The 14,388-nt window shown below is 44.2% G+C and overlaps 1 protein-coding gene across 5 annotated transcripts in view; it reads left to right on the top strand.

Annotated features, from left to right (window-relative positions):
- The first annotated feature begins 204 nt into the window (after window positions 1–204).
- Window positions 205–14,388, top strand: part of LOC115138387 (palmitoyltransferase ZDHHC14-like) — a 108,342-nt gene continuing 94,158 nt past the window's right edge. For 2 of the 5 annotated variants that reach the window (XM_065025654.1, XM_065025653.1), the window contains exons 1-2: window positions 592–683; window positions 4,380–4,689. In XM_065025654.1, coding sequence (XP_064881726.1) covers window positions 4,445–4,689 — 245 coding nt within the window. In that variant the 5' untranslated portion in view covers window positions 592–683; window positions 4,380–4,444. Of the gene's footprint in view, window positions 845–1,228; window positions 1,515–4,379; window positions 4,690–14,388 lie in introns of those variants that run through there. The other 3 variants (XM_029675194.2, XM_029675195.2, XM_065025655.1) reach the window with 3 other exon arrangements.

Raw genomic sequence — 14,388 nt, 5'->3', positions numbered from 1 at the left:
ATATTGTTCTATTATTGAAGACATTAATGCTATTTTTTTGTATCATTCAAGCATTGGACATTTGTTTTCATTTTCTATCCAGATGTGCAATCAATTATATAATGGTTCACTAGCTACATTCCCCATAATTCCTGTTGCACAGCTATCCACTGACCAAAAAAAAAAAAGAGGAGGAGCTGTGTGTTACGTATGTGGTAACGTTTTCTTGTTGCAATGAGCAGCGCAGCGTGAGGGTGGCAGCAGTGGGAATACTTTCCCAACAATATAGCAAACACAGTGTGTGATATCGATGTTTCAGCAGCCTGTCTGGGAATAGTGTATCGCGCAAGCGAAGGAGTACGTGGCACAATGATCGGAATATCCTCAGATTTGGGATGTCTGTAGCTAGCTGGAAGAAGCGATCTTTCGTACTGCGCGCAACGACTACCCAAGAGAGCCAGGATGGAGCATATCTTCTAAACATCCCTCGCGCTATCTGCTGCGGTTGAAGTGGTGTGGCGTGGGACCGATGACCGTTCTATACACTGACTTTCTATGAATGAAGCGTTTGGTGTTTTCAGACCAGGCATAAACGTTTTGTAATTCAGAGAAAGGATGATATTGGTTTCGACTGCAGTTCGCAACAAACCCGGATACAAGAGCGGAAAAAAGTGCCGTACCACAAGCAGTGTCGACTTACTTTGGTGAGCTGTCAGAGGGGTCGAAACACTAACGTTAGAGGGATAAGGTTTCTGTGATGGTATGCCGCTGCTGATGTGACCGTAATGTTTGCTGAATGAAAACCGGTATTGGTTTACAGGAAACGACAGAACACTCAGAAGCCCCCCCCCGAGTTTCAATACAAGTATGTTACAATGTCGTTAGCTTAGCTAGCTGCATTTTCTTTTCTGTTGGTAGTTTGCTACTAGTTAACGTTAGCTGTCTATACCTAGCCGTAAAGTACATTTGCCGGATGATTTTCACCTAACATTAGTTAACGTTTGAATATTTGGTCATGTTAGTTCCGTTAGCTAACTACACATTGTTACAGCGGTGATATGAACGCTTCTGTACATCCCGTTACATTAACTAACTAATGTAAAACATAGCAGACAAACTTTCAAATAACCTATTATTGGCGATACTTTAAGTTCTCAATTCTTGAGAAAATTATATCTTATACATATCCGTGTCCAGTTGCAGGTGGTTCTCCAAAAAACAGATAATATTCAGAAAAGTATCAAATCCACGTTTTGTTGAGTTACAAATGCCTCTTGCATGTGTGTAGATCTTTGTTTTGGTCGCGCTGTCATTTAGTTCCGCACGTGGCCGCGACTAGTTCCTGCAAAGATGCTGGGAAATGCAAGATCTCTGGCAACTAAAATGGCATGGGAACTCCTCACTCGGTGCCAAACGTGGATTTAATATATTTCTGAATATTCTCTGTTTTTTTGGAGAACCACCTGCAACTGGGCACGACATGTATAAGAAACCTTTTGCCCGAATCGAGAGGATTAAAGTATCGCCAAGAAGAGGTTAGTTAAATGTGCCTGCTATGCTTTACACTAGCTAACATATAAAGGTCTAAAGGAAAGGTTCACCCATTTTGAATGTTATATTGTTTTTGTGCATCTCTGAGTGATGTTCTAACGATTCCCTGGATCATTTAATGTTTTCATGCGTTTCTGAGTTATTGGCGTTCAAGCAGGCATAAATCCGGTAGGTATGACGTAGCACCGTGATAAAACCGCTCTCACTGCTCTGGAAGTTAATATGAATACGACTTTTAGATCGCAAAAACGTTATCATACATGTCAGATTTCAATACTGTCCGATGTCATAACTCGGGAGAATGTCTTCTCTCAAATGAGCCATTGATAATATTTTTGCGAGTTTCCTACCTCGAGAAATGTGTTATTTAATGTAGGGCCTAGGGTGTATTGCTTGGTGCTGTTGCCACAGATATTATAGAAAGCACCTTGCGGCCCATTTACGTTGCATGGGCAACTTTTCCCAACTCCTTAAAAGTATATCCGCCGTTGCGAATGTTAGACTCCACTCTGTTTATTTATTTATTTTTATTTCACCTTTATTTAACCAGGTAGAACAAGTTCTCATTTACAATTGTGACCTGGCCAAGATAAAGCAAAGCAGTTCGACACAGAGTTACACATGGAGTAAAACAAACATGCAGTCAATAATACAGTATAAACAAGTCTATATACGATGTGAGCAAATGAGGTGAGAGAAGGGAGGTAAAGGCAAAAAAAAAGGCCATGGTGGCAAAGTAAATACAATATAGCAAGTAAAACACTGGATTGGTAGATTTGCAGTGGAAGAATGTGCAAAGTAGAAATACAAATAATGGGTGAGGGAGATCGATCAGCAGGTTGAACATGGTGAGATTGTAGACTCCAACATTGACAGCTGTAAAAATTGCCTAAACAAATTGCACTAACTAGTTACATCACGTGCTGATATTGTCTTTGGTATTGTTGTGTTTAGCTACGTTTGCTAGCCAGCCAGCCAGTCCATTGTATTGCGGATTTTGTAGTCGACTTGAGCTGCAACAGATTTCCACAAAGATTTCCAATGGTGCTACCAACCTTATTATGACGGCGTATAACACACAAATTAAACATTTGTTCACATCAAATATTGTGCTCATTTCTCTTTGTAAATTAAAGGAATAAGTGGTTTTGGGTGGATTGTTAGCTGCTTATAGCAACTCTAATATTTACGCTAGGGTTGCTGGGAATTAGCTTGCAATAAAAAGGAATAGTCCGCCGAAAACTATTTCAACTTACTGTGTCGATTGTCTGTAGCCTTGGTCCTTATGCAGGGAGGAATTTGATTTAAAAAACACGATGGGACATAATTAAACAGAATTTACACAGGTGGGTCTGTTGTAGACCCATGCAGTTCCTCAGTAAGGTCAGTTCTGCTTTTTGTGCAAGTGTGGTGCATGTGCAGGACTTCAATTTTGATGTGAGGTAAGTGGACAAGAAGTGGGTCTACAAAAGAGCCTGTTTAATTGATGTTTTATTAGATGTCTTTCTCTTCCCCCCCCCCTGCATAAACAGCAGAGTAAGCTGAAATATAATTTGATTTAATTTATGGCTTCCTGTGGACTATTTGTTTTTTTTGTAAGATAATTCCCGAGCAACGCTAGTTTCAAGTTTTAATGGAACTTGCTTAAGTACAGTGAAATGCCTTTCTTTCAAGCTCTAACCCCAACAATGCAATAATCAATAACAATGTAATACTACAAATAATACGGTATAACAGAAACACACAATATATAAGAAGAACACAATAAAGTAAGTAAGCATACTATATACAGGGTCAGTTCCAATACTATATTTACAATGTGCAGTGATACTGGATCAATAGAGGTAAATATGTATAGGGGTAAGGTGAATAGGCCTCAGGATATATGATAAACAGAGTAGCAGCAGCATATGTGAGTGGGTGTGTGTAGTCAGTATAAATGTATGTGCATGTTATGTGTGTGTGTGAGCAAATGATGGAGTGAGTGTTTGTATGTGTGTTGGAGAATCAGTGTGCGTAGTGTAGGGCTCTGAGTATGCATAGAGAAAGTGCTCAAATGATCAAATAGTCCTTGCAGCCATTTTGTTAGCTATTTAGCAGTATTATGGCAAAGGGATAGAAGCTGTTCGTGAGCCTGTTGGTGTCAGACTTGATGCACCGGCACCGCCTGCCGTGTGGAAGCAGAGAGAACAGTCTATGGCTTTGGTTGTTGGAGTCTTTAACGATTTTCTGGGCCTTTCTTTCACACCGCCTGATATAGCGATCCTGGATGGCAGGGAGCTGTCCGAACCACTAGGCTGTCCGCACCGTGCTGGTGTGTAAATACTAGCGTTGCTAAAAGCAGCTAGGGTATGGAAGCATTCACCTTTCACCGCCATAACAATGTGTGGCTAGGGCCAAGGAAATTAAACAATTCCTTGCTAGTTGCTAGCTAGTGAAAAGTTTCAAGCATGTGAGAAGCTGTCACTTGTAGCTAGCTAGTTATCTTAGTGGTAAAATGGGTAGCCAAGTAGGTCTGGTTGTCATGCTAGAGAAATGTGTGTGCTGAGATTTAGCTACATGAACTCAGAAAACATTAGCTGTCTGATTAAACATGACTTCTTAAATGGTAGCTAGCTAATCTTATAAATCCATACAACCTCATCAGCAATAATAAAACAAAAATGAAAAGTGATCCTAAAGTCAGACTGGTCCCAGATCTGTTTGTGTTGTTTTGCCAACTGTTGTTCATTGTCTTTTTGGCATGACAGCAACCATAGGAGTTGGCTCGGGCACCACCCACAGATCTGGGACCAGGCTATAATCAGACCACTTTCTTTCCAGTAACATAATAGTTGCTTTCATTACAGCGGCGCTTGTACCCCCTGGCCCTGGACTGCTTCAACTGTTGGGGGATCTCACTGAGTGACCATTGATGCTGCATCTCAGGGTTGCTGAGCCTATGCGAGAGTGCGAGTACAGCCAGATCAGCACTCGCAGCTCGACCCCGATGGAGACTCCATACAAGAAGAGGACCCCAAAGAGGAGGAAGTGGCAAGCCTTCCCAGGGCGGAATAAATTTTACTGCAATGGGAGGATCATGATGGCCAGGCAGACAGGGGTCTTCTACCTTACCCTTGTCCTAATTCTCGTCACAAGCGGACTCTTCTTCGCTTTTGAGTAAGTAGCTAAAGGTTTTGCCCTTTGATTTTTGCCATCTTTTCTTTGGCCATGCCCACTTTGCCTATGAACTGGGCATTGGGGCTGTCTGGAGTTTTGGTGTGCTGTAGCTAACAAAGAGCCAGGGTTTATGGCCCAACCTGTTACTGTGTATTATCCAGGGGTGGCCTGCATGTGGATGAGACTGTGGCTCTCTCACTCACTGTTCCTCAAGGTGCTCTTTCACTCTGAGCTGTCGTATTGAGCAGCGTCTTGGAGTTGGCAGAGGGTTTAAAGCCTTTTCATTCCGTTAGCTCAGCTCTAATGTTTAATCTTAGACATTTTTCTGGAAGTGTCATGGCAATTAATTAGAGGGTAGATACTGTAGCGTAGGTAGGCTACTTGTCTTAACTCTCATTCATCACTCTTACTGACAGCCAGGACAGCCTACTTGATGTCCATTTGCCTCTCGGGTTAGTAATCATGGTAACACTTGCCTAGTTTCTTTTGAAAAGGTGTGGCTGCTCTTGTTTGTCATAGTCACCGCCTCTTTGTTTGAGTGACTGCACTATACGATACTTGTCCATGCATGTAGATTGGGGCGACAGTTAGCCTAGTGGTTAGAGCGTTGGGCCAGTAACCGAAAGGTTGCTGGATCGAATCCCCGAGCTAACAAGGAAAAATCTATCATTCAGCCCCTGACCAAGGTAGTTATTAACCCACTGTTCCGTGCGCCGATGACGTAGATGTTGATTTAAGGCATTTCAGTTGTACAACTGACTAGGTATACCACTTCCCCTAGACTGCATAAGCCTTAAATGGTCAGTCCTTTCCAAATAAATGTATTCCAGTTTCATTAGCATTTTTGTTCTAGACAACTCCTCTTCCCTCATTCTTTCTCTCTTGCGTACACACACAGCAACACACACGTAATCCAAACCCCATCCATTCTAAACACAGCAGTGAGAAACAAAAGTATATGACTTCTCTGAAGTACCAGATTTCCTCAGCCCGGACTGGTTTACCCTGTTTTTAGGAAACTTCTACAGATCTGTCAGACTTGCTTGTTTTACAAGCATCCTACTGCACTTGCCATAACATCTGCAAATCTGTGTACGTGACCAATAAACTTTGATTTGATTTGTTGTGACACATTGTTTACTTCATGTGGTGAAGTGTGGAGCCTGTAAAGCCAGAGAGCTGAGTCCCCACTTCTCCTCTCTCACACTGTCCCTGGCTTTATAACAGTGCTTGCTGCATCTCAGCAGCAGGACAACCTGTCACCCGGGGGGGGGGTTTGTAAATTGACTCCTACGTCCCATAGGAGTCCTACGTCCCATGGAGTACAGGGATGTCTCAGTAGCTCTATGTTGGACCAGTCATCCACTCTCCTTGCTAGTCCTCCTGACGAATCATTCCTTGTCACAATCTGCTTCTTTTCCTACCTTGGCTTGGATGTTGTTGCTGATTCAGGACAGGCAGCTTTTCTCACTAGGGGTTCTGTATGCATGATCAAGACCTGGGTATATTCTTTGTCATATCAATGTAAAAACCTTTTCCATGTTGTCATTTCTGCTAATCCTGACCTGCTGCCGGTTCCATTCCGTTAGTAGTGCTCTGCATTATGTGAGAGATGTTGACCTCCTGCCTTCCACCAACTTTATCAGCTAGACTTGTGTAAACCCACCTCAGTGCCGTCACTGTCATAACCCCAGTCGCCAAGAACAACTCTGGTTGTGAGCATTTATCACTGTAAAAAATAGGCTACAAGTTATATTTTGGCCAGTGCAGAGCTGTCTGTATATTGATGAAAGTGGCAGAGCCTGGTAACCATCCAATCCTCACACAGGGACCTCCATCCACACACCTGGAGAATACTAGCTGCTTCCTAGTGAAACACCCCTTAGGGCTTAATTTCCTGCCTGCCTGCCCTGCCCAGTTGAACCGCCACTCTCTCTCGGTGTCGCCTGCTGCCTCTGTTTGTTATCACTACAGTGTTCCGTTCACAGGAACAGCAGAGGACGACGGAGAGCTCAGTACCGTAGGCTCAGTAATGTCGCATCTCCTCTCTCCAGACCTGCAGGCCACTCGAGTCCTCCTGACTATCCTCTCTGTCAACCCCTGTTCAGCTGAGAGGAGCCAGCTATCTATCGGACAGGGTGCTAGTCAGGACATTGAACCTGCTCACTGTGGTTTGCTGTCCTCGACTTTAATGTGTCTAGATTTGCTGTGTATTTCCTACCTTTCACAGGCCGGTGCTAGTCCAGCCCAGGGCATTGTCGTGAACGTCTAGCATAATCCCTATTGGTGCCTGCCTGGCTGCCATAATGCTAAACCCTCATTCCTCATTCTCCTTCAGATGCATATCATGAACAAGGTTGAAGGTGTGTTGTAGCCAAATGGCAGAGGCTTGGTTGTCTGCCTGTCACTAGCCTTAAACTCACATCAGAGGTCCAGTCTGGTGAGGTCATCCATTGTTCCTCTGCGTTCTCCAGACTTCCTTCCAGTTGGTGGAGAGAACGTGGAGATGTATGAAGCAGTAAAGTTTGGGAGGCAGCAGGAAAAGCAGATGTGGTCTTCATCACTCTTATTGTCCCCCCATCTCAGAAAGAGATACTCGGCTATTTATGTATGGTAAGCCCTCTTAGTGAAAGCCAGACTCTGGTCTGTTTATTATTCTGTTCTGTTGCTCCCGCCCAGACGCCCATGTGCTCTGTTGCAACTTGCACGTGTTCCCCCTTTCCCCCTGTAAGAGTTTTACCCAGACAAATGTTTGAAGTAGTTATTTTGAGGCACTGTAGTTCATGTCCTTTAGAAAGTACTGTAGGCCTTGTTCCACAGTACTTCCCGTTGTCCAAGGAGATGGTCTGAACTCTTGTTTGTCTATGAAAAACTCCATTCTGGACTGAACATAGGCTTAGTTATTTAAAGCAGCTAGCTTGTGACACTGCACAAATGAGGTGTGTGTGTGTGTGTGTGTGTGTGTGTGTGTGTGTGTGTGTGTGTGTGTGTGACATGCAGCAAATCATAATAGATGGCACGCAAGATCCAGTGATCCTCTCTCTCTCTCAAGCCTGCTCTTGCCCTCACTCGCTCGCACACCCGCTCCCGCCCTCTCTCACTCGTGCCCTCTCTCACTCGTGCCCTCTCTCACTCGTGCCCTCTCTCACTCGTGCCCTCTCTCACTCGTGCCCTCTCTCACTCGTGCCCTCTCTCACTCGTGCCCTCTCTCACTCGTGCCCTCTCACTCGTGCCCTCTCACTCGTGCCCTCTCTCACTCGTGCCCTCTATCACTCGTGCCCCCTCTCACTCGTGCCCTCTCACTCGTGCCCTCTCTCACTCGTGCCCTCTCTCACTCGTGCCCTCTCTCACTCGTGCCCTCTCTCACTCGTGCCCTCTCTCACTCGCGCCCTCTCTCACTCGCGCCCTCTCTCACTCGCGCCCTCTCTCACTCGCGCCCTCTCTCACTCGCGCCCTCTCTCACTCGTGCCCTCTCTCACTCGTGCCCTCTCTCACTCGTGCCCTCTCTCACTCGTGCCCTCTCTCACTCGTGCCCTCTCTCACTCGTGCCCTCTTTCACTCGTGCCCTCTTTCACTCCCGCCCTCTCTCACTCGTGCCCTCTCTCACTCCCGCCCTCTCTCACTCGTGCCCTCTCTCCTCGCTCTCTGTTGATGCTTAGCTCAGACAACTATGGTTGCTATTAGACCCGCTGCTTTGTCTCGCTCTCTGTTGATGCTTAGCTCAGACAACTATGGTTGCTATTAGACCCGCTGCTTTGTCTCGCTTTCTGTTGATGCTTAGCTCAGACAACTATGGTTGCTATTAGACCCGCTGCTTTGTCTCGCTTTCTGTTGATGCTTAGCTCAGACAACTATGGTTGCTATTAGACCCGCTGCTTTGTCTCGCTTTCTGTTGATGCTTAGCTCAGACAACTATGGTTGCTATTAGACCCGCTGCTTTGTCTCGCTTTCTGTTGATGCTTAGCTCAGACAACTATGGTTGCTATTAGACCCGCTGCTTTGTCTCGCTTTCTGTTGATGCTTAGCTCAGACAACTATGGTTGCTATTAGACCCGCTGCTTTGTCTCGCTTTCTGTTGATGCTTAGCTCAGACAACTGTGGTTGCTATTAGACCCGCTGCTTTGTCTCGCTTTCTGTTGATGCTTAGCTCAGACAACTATGGTTGCTATTAGACCCGCTGCTTTGTCTCGCTTTCTGTTGATGCTTAGCTCAGACAACTATGGTTGCTATTAGACCCGCTGCTTTGTCTCGCTTTCTGTTGATGCTTAGCTCAGACAACTATGGTTGCTATTAGACCCGCTGCTTTGTCTCGCTCTCTGAAATGTGTGCAAGACTGAGAGATGCAGATCCCCCTTTGTTTGTTTGCCACATTGTCTCGAGAGTAAAATATACATCTACCACATGTGGCGTGCAAGTCTCTGTGTGTGTGCAGGGATGGAATTGTTTATTGAATTTACGGGGCATTTCTGCACCCTCTGACTTGTATAAACGGGTGGGTAGGTGAGTGTACATTCGCGTGATTCACATGTGTGTTTGCGTGGGTATGTGTGTTCTGGTTGCCCACTGTGTGACCTCATTCTGAATGTCATCTCTCTGTGTGACATTCTGATTGTTTTACTTCAATAATAAGGAAGGCCAGTTCCTTCCTGCCACACAGCAGCAAGAACACGCAGCGCAACAGTTAGGCTACTGCCAGGGATCGCATGATGATGTAGTGACCTAACGCTCATTTCAACTAACACATGCTGACTTTGCATTTGGCGAAATGTAAGGGTAATGGAAATGTTTAACCAGTTGTGTTATGGTGAGTATGTTTAGTGTGGTTTTTGAGTGGGTGTTGGCAAGCAGGATCTTGTTTTACACACACACACACACACACACACACACACACACACACACGCACACACACACACGCACACACACAAGGGATGTGACAAATGGAAAAATGTTCTTAATATTTAAACTGACCGTAACAAATAAAAATCCATAAAAAAAATAAAGGAAGTGATAATTCTGTGTGAATTATTGAATTATGTGAACAATGGAGAATATGGTCCTATTGTGTATGGTGTTCCTATGCTAAGGGTTAATTACATTTTTTCTACCACAGTCAGGCTGAATATCAAACTCAACACTTGGCCCCTAAGCCCTTTTAACTCAACACTTGCTTTTATGTTCGATAGTGATCACTCGAGTCTTCAAGTGTTTTGGCCAAAATTAGCATTGAGACGATGCACACTCTGTCCCAACTGCCACTTATCAATATTCCAACATTCTGAATCATTCACAAGCATTGTTCACCCACGACTTGTCTTGTGCGTGACTCACTCACTATGAAACACGAGCACTTGGGCCGACGGACACACATACGGACACGCAATATTTCTTCCATGGCAAAAGTGAAAACACGGAGCAGATAACTCTTTGGCCCTTTAAACAAAAAAAAACACAAAAAAAACCCTGCTGTATGTAAAATATTTTGTACTATAGCTTAGAAATTGAAATAAATGTGCCTCTGGATGACAATGTTTGTTTCCAACATTGGGGCTGTTTTCCTAAAGAAGTTCAATTCGATTTGTGTTTTGTTTCCTTGTCACAATACTATCGAGTATCACGGTACTGGTGTCGCCCCAGCTCTATATGGCAACCGGGGAGTAGGGGCAAAGTGGTGTTTCAAAAGGAGTGGATGCATGGAAAGCGAATCGGCTAATTGGGCAGATTTATTGCCACTCGACCGTGGCTAGTTGCACGACGAGTCGATAATCCGGTGCAAATGACTAGTGCGCCGGTGTTGTATCGACATGCCTGCCGAACTGAGGTGCTTCCTACTGGGAAACTGTATCACGGTGTCGCCGCCGGCGTTACCTAACATGGCACTTTTTCCCCCTCCCTCCCATGGTTAGATTTGAACTAGGATAGCAGCTTATGCAAGAAATAACTAATATTGATAACCGTCTAGACGTCACCTTGATACATGTACAGTCTACTACTCAATGGGGAGGACATGAATGGCAATAACACCGGGACACAGTGCCCTTTGTTCCCGCTTGCCAAGCCCTACTGTCACTCTGATAGTGGCTAATGGCCAATATTTTTATTTAATTTTTTATTTATCCGTTATTTTACCAGGTAAGTTGACTGAGAACACGTTCTAATTTGCAGCAACGACCTGGGGAATAGTTACAGGGGAGAGGAGGGGGATTCATGAGCCAATTGTAAACGGGGGATTATTAGGTGACCGTGATGGTTTGAGGGCCAGATTGGGAATTTAGCCAGGACACCGGGGTTAACACCCTTACTCTTACGATAAGTGCCATGGGATCTTTAATGACCTCAGAGTGTCAGGACACCCGTTTAACGTCCCATCCGAAAGACGGCACCCTACACAGGGCAGTGTCCCCAATCACTGCCCTGGGGCATTGGAATATTTATTTTAAGGCCAGAGGAAAGAGTGCCTCCTACTGGCCCTCCAACACCACTTCCAGCAGCATCTGGTCTCCCATCCATATCAGGGCGACAGTCACAGTAAACACATGAATACAAGCAACAGTACTTTTAATAAAAAAATAAACAATTGTCTGTTTTAGAACTGAAAATGTTACATTTATTTTTGGAAAACGAACTATGAAATTTGACTGACTGGTGCACGGTATAGCAAACATGTTTTTTTCTGTAGAACAAACTGTTTGGTACTAGAATTGGACACTTTCGGTACTTTTGTCAAATGTGTCTTCCGTCATAAACTGAGAGGATCAAGTCTGTCTATCAGCGCAGCCGTTGTCCCCACACGAGCGCCTCTGTGCATGCCTTTTGCCTGCTCAACGTACTTGTTGCTAGAGCTACCACTGCACTGGGAATCTGGTCTGCATCATGTTCGCTTCCCACTCATGCTGCACAGAAGTTAACACACTTGAATAATTCAACACGGCATGTTGAAACTGTAGTGTTAGTTACTGTTCACAAAACAATGTCAATAGAGGCTAGAACACTTTACAATGCAAGAAGATACCGGTAGCTTCCAGCTTTGTAGGCTAATTTCCTTGCTAGCTTACAGTTGAAGCTAACATCAATTCACACCCCTGGTACTTTGTTTGTGATAATATGCTAATTATTTTCTTTGTATTTTAGTTAATCAGTAAAAACAGTTCTCAGAGCAGGCTCAACTTGTCATTTATGGCAGTTGGACAAGTTGTGTCTGCTCTGAGAACTGTTTTTACTGATAACTAAAATGCAAAGAATTCAGGTACTGACCTTCCTGATCCCTCCCATAGGTGAAAAGCAGGCTCTACTCTGTAAATAGCAAATTTACCTTTTTGGGCAAGTGACCATAATCTTCGGGCAACCAAAAAGTACTCCTGAAACTACCCTGACAAGCCTGATCTGCAAGTGCCTTTCAAACGTTTTAAAGGGATATTTCACCCAAATTTATAAAGTGAAATATTGGTTTTCTTACCCTGTAAGCAGTCTATGGACAAGGTATGACAGCAATCCATGCGTTGGTTTTATTTCCTTGGCACTGTTTCCAAAGAACGTTTTTAGCATTTCAAGTCATGGGACTGATTTATTAGCATTTTTCATACCATGTCCTAATCATCCAAAAGTATCTCAAATGTATTGTGAAGCTCAACAAAGTTACTTATAGATGATTTAAACATCATACAAGGAAATTGCTAATATCGGTCCCATGACTTGAATGGGATTTGTGCCACCAGGGCATGTGGAAACAGTGCCAGTGAAACTAAACCAAAGCATTGATTTGCTGTCTTAACTTGTCCATAGACTGCTTACAGGGTAAAGATGAGTATTTTTTTGTAATTTGAGTGAACTGTCCCTTAATGTCAATCCCTGTTCATCATAGCTTCCTATTTCAATGGCAGGCAGTGCCACTAGGAGTGTGGTTTAAGTTGTCATCAACTATTGAGTGAGCTTTATCTTCTTGTACCACATCTACAACTAACCATAACTGAGCTCAGAGCTGTACAGTACAGGTGGGTCTAGATCGGTCCCCATCAAAGCAGGGCATCAGAAACCAGCACAAAGAATGTCTATATGATCACAATACCAGTGGAGCTGCTAATCATAACGTTACTCTCCATCCCCACATCAGGATTAATGCCAGTGTATGCTATTTTGTTTATGTTCTGTTTGCTCGTCGTGCTGAAGTGCTCTGTCATTATCCAAATGATCCCGTAAAGCATCGGCTGCAGCTATCCAACCCAGTGGTGAATCATACCCTCTCATTTTCAGGGCATGGCTGTGACTGAGCAGGCAGCAGCCAGGTAGCTCTGACAGGATGGCTTGGTTACTCTGACAGGATGGCTTGGTTACTCTGGCAGGATGGCTTGGTTACTCTGGCAGGATGGCTTGGTTACTCTGACAGGATGGCTTGGTTACTCTGACAGGATGGTTTGGTTACTCTGACAGGATGGTTTGGTTACTCTGACAGGATGGTTTGGTTACTCTGACAGGATGGCTTGGTTACTCTGACAGGATGGCTTGGTTACTCTGACAGGATGGCTTGGTTACTCACAGGATGGTTTGGTTACTCTGACAGGATGGTTTGGTTACTCTGACAGGATGGTTTGGTTACTCTGACAGGATGGTTTGGTTACTCTGACAGGGTGGTTTGGTTACTCTGATAGGATGGTTTGGTTACTCTGACAGGATGGTTTGGTTACTCTGACAGGATGGTTTGGTTACTCTGACAGGATGGCTTGGTTACTCTGACAGGATGGCTTGGTTACTCAGTGGGGTATGGAATAGGATTAAACTCGACTTTCATTTGTTATAGCCTAAGAGTTATTGAGTTTGACAACGTTTGCTGCATTTCTGTAACATCTCATTGTCCATCTCCTTTTTCAGAGATTGTTTGTAGAATAATGTCAGGATGCCTTTTGGTTACAGACACTGGGGCGGCAGGGTAGCCTAGTGGTTAGAGCGTTTGACTAGTAACCGAAAGGTTGCAAGTTCAAATCTCCGAGTTGACAAGGTACAAATCTGTCGTTCTGCCCCTGAACAGGCAGTTAAAATTTTTGAAAATAAGGATTTATTCTTAACTGACTTGCCTAGTTAAAGAAAGGTCAAGTAAATAAAAATAGTCTCGGGATGTATGTTCCCAAGATGAGACTAGAACTAGGCCTTATTGAACACCCCAGGCAAAGCATTAATAGCAAATTATTGTAACTGCGTCCATCAGAGAATACAGCAGGTAAAAAATCCCTTAGCCAAGGATGTTGGGAATAGTTTTTTTTTTATTACAAAGGTGCATTATGTCGCTTCTCTCGGAACACGGGGCAGAACTAAGGTAATATGTTTTGGAGGACTATGCAAAGGCAGAACTCCTGAAACTGGTAAGTCAATCCCTCCAGGGGCAGCCAAATGCAGGCTATTGTGAAAGAGTTCAGTATGCTTCTGAAGGCAACTTTTTGGCACAGCCACACCCGCAACACACACAGTTTCCTGAGAATAAAGCACACGCTTTCCTGAGAGGGGGAGTTTGTTCTATGCCTACATAAAGTCTCTCAATGAGTCAGCAAGAAACCACTTACAAGTGTCACCTGCCCTTTTGAAAAACATCCTGATGGAACTTAACCTGTCTTTAACTGCATCCCAACCATAGAGTTCAAACTGCTTTTCAATACTCTACATTTCATAAACTGGATTTAATTGACACACTTACCACTTGCGTTGCATAACTGG

Source organism: Oncorhynchus nerka, linkage group LG12 (genome assembly GCF_034236695.1).
Source record: "Oncorhynchus nerka isolate Pitt River linkage group LG12, Oner_Uvic_2.0, whole genome shotgun sequence".
In the NCBI taxonomy this organism is placed as follows: Eukaryota; Metazoa; Chordata; class Actinopteri; order Salmoniformes; family Salmonidae; genus Oncorhynchus; species Oncorhynchus nerka.
The sequence above is the reverse complement of the archived record's forward strand: the minus strand, read 5'-3'. Positions and strand labels throughout refer to the sequence as shown.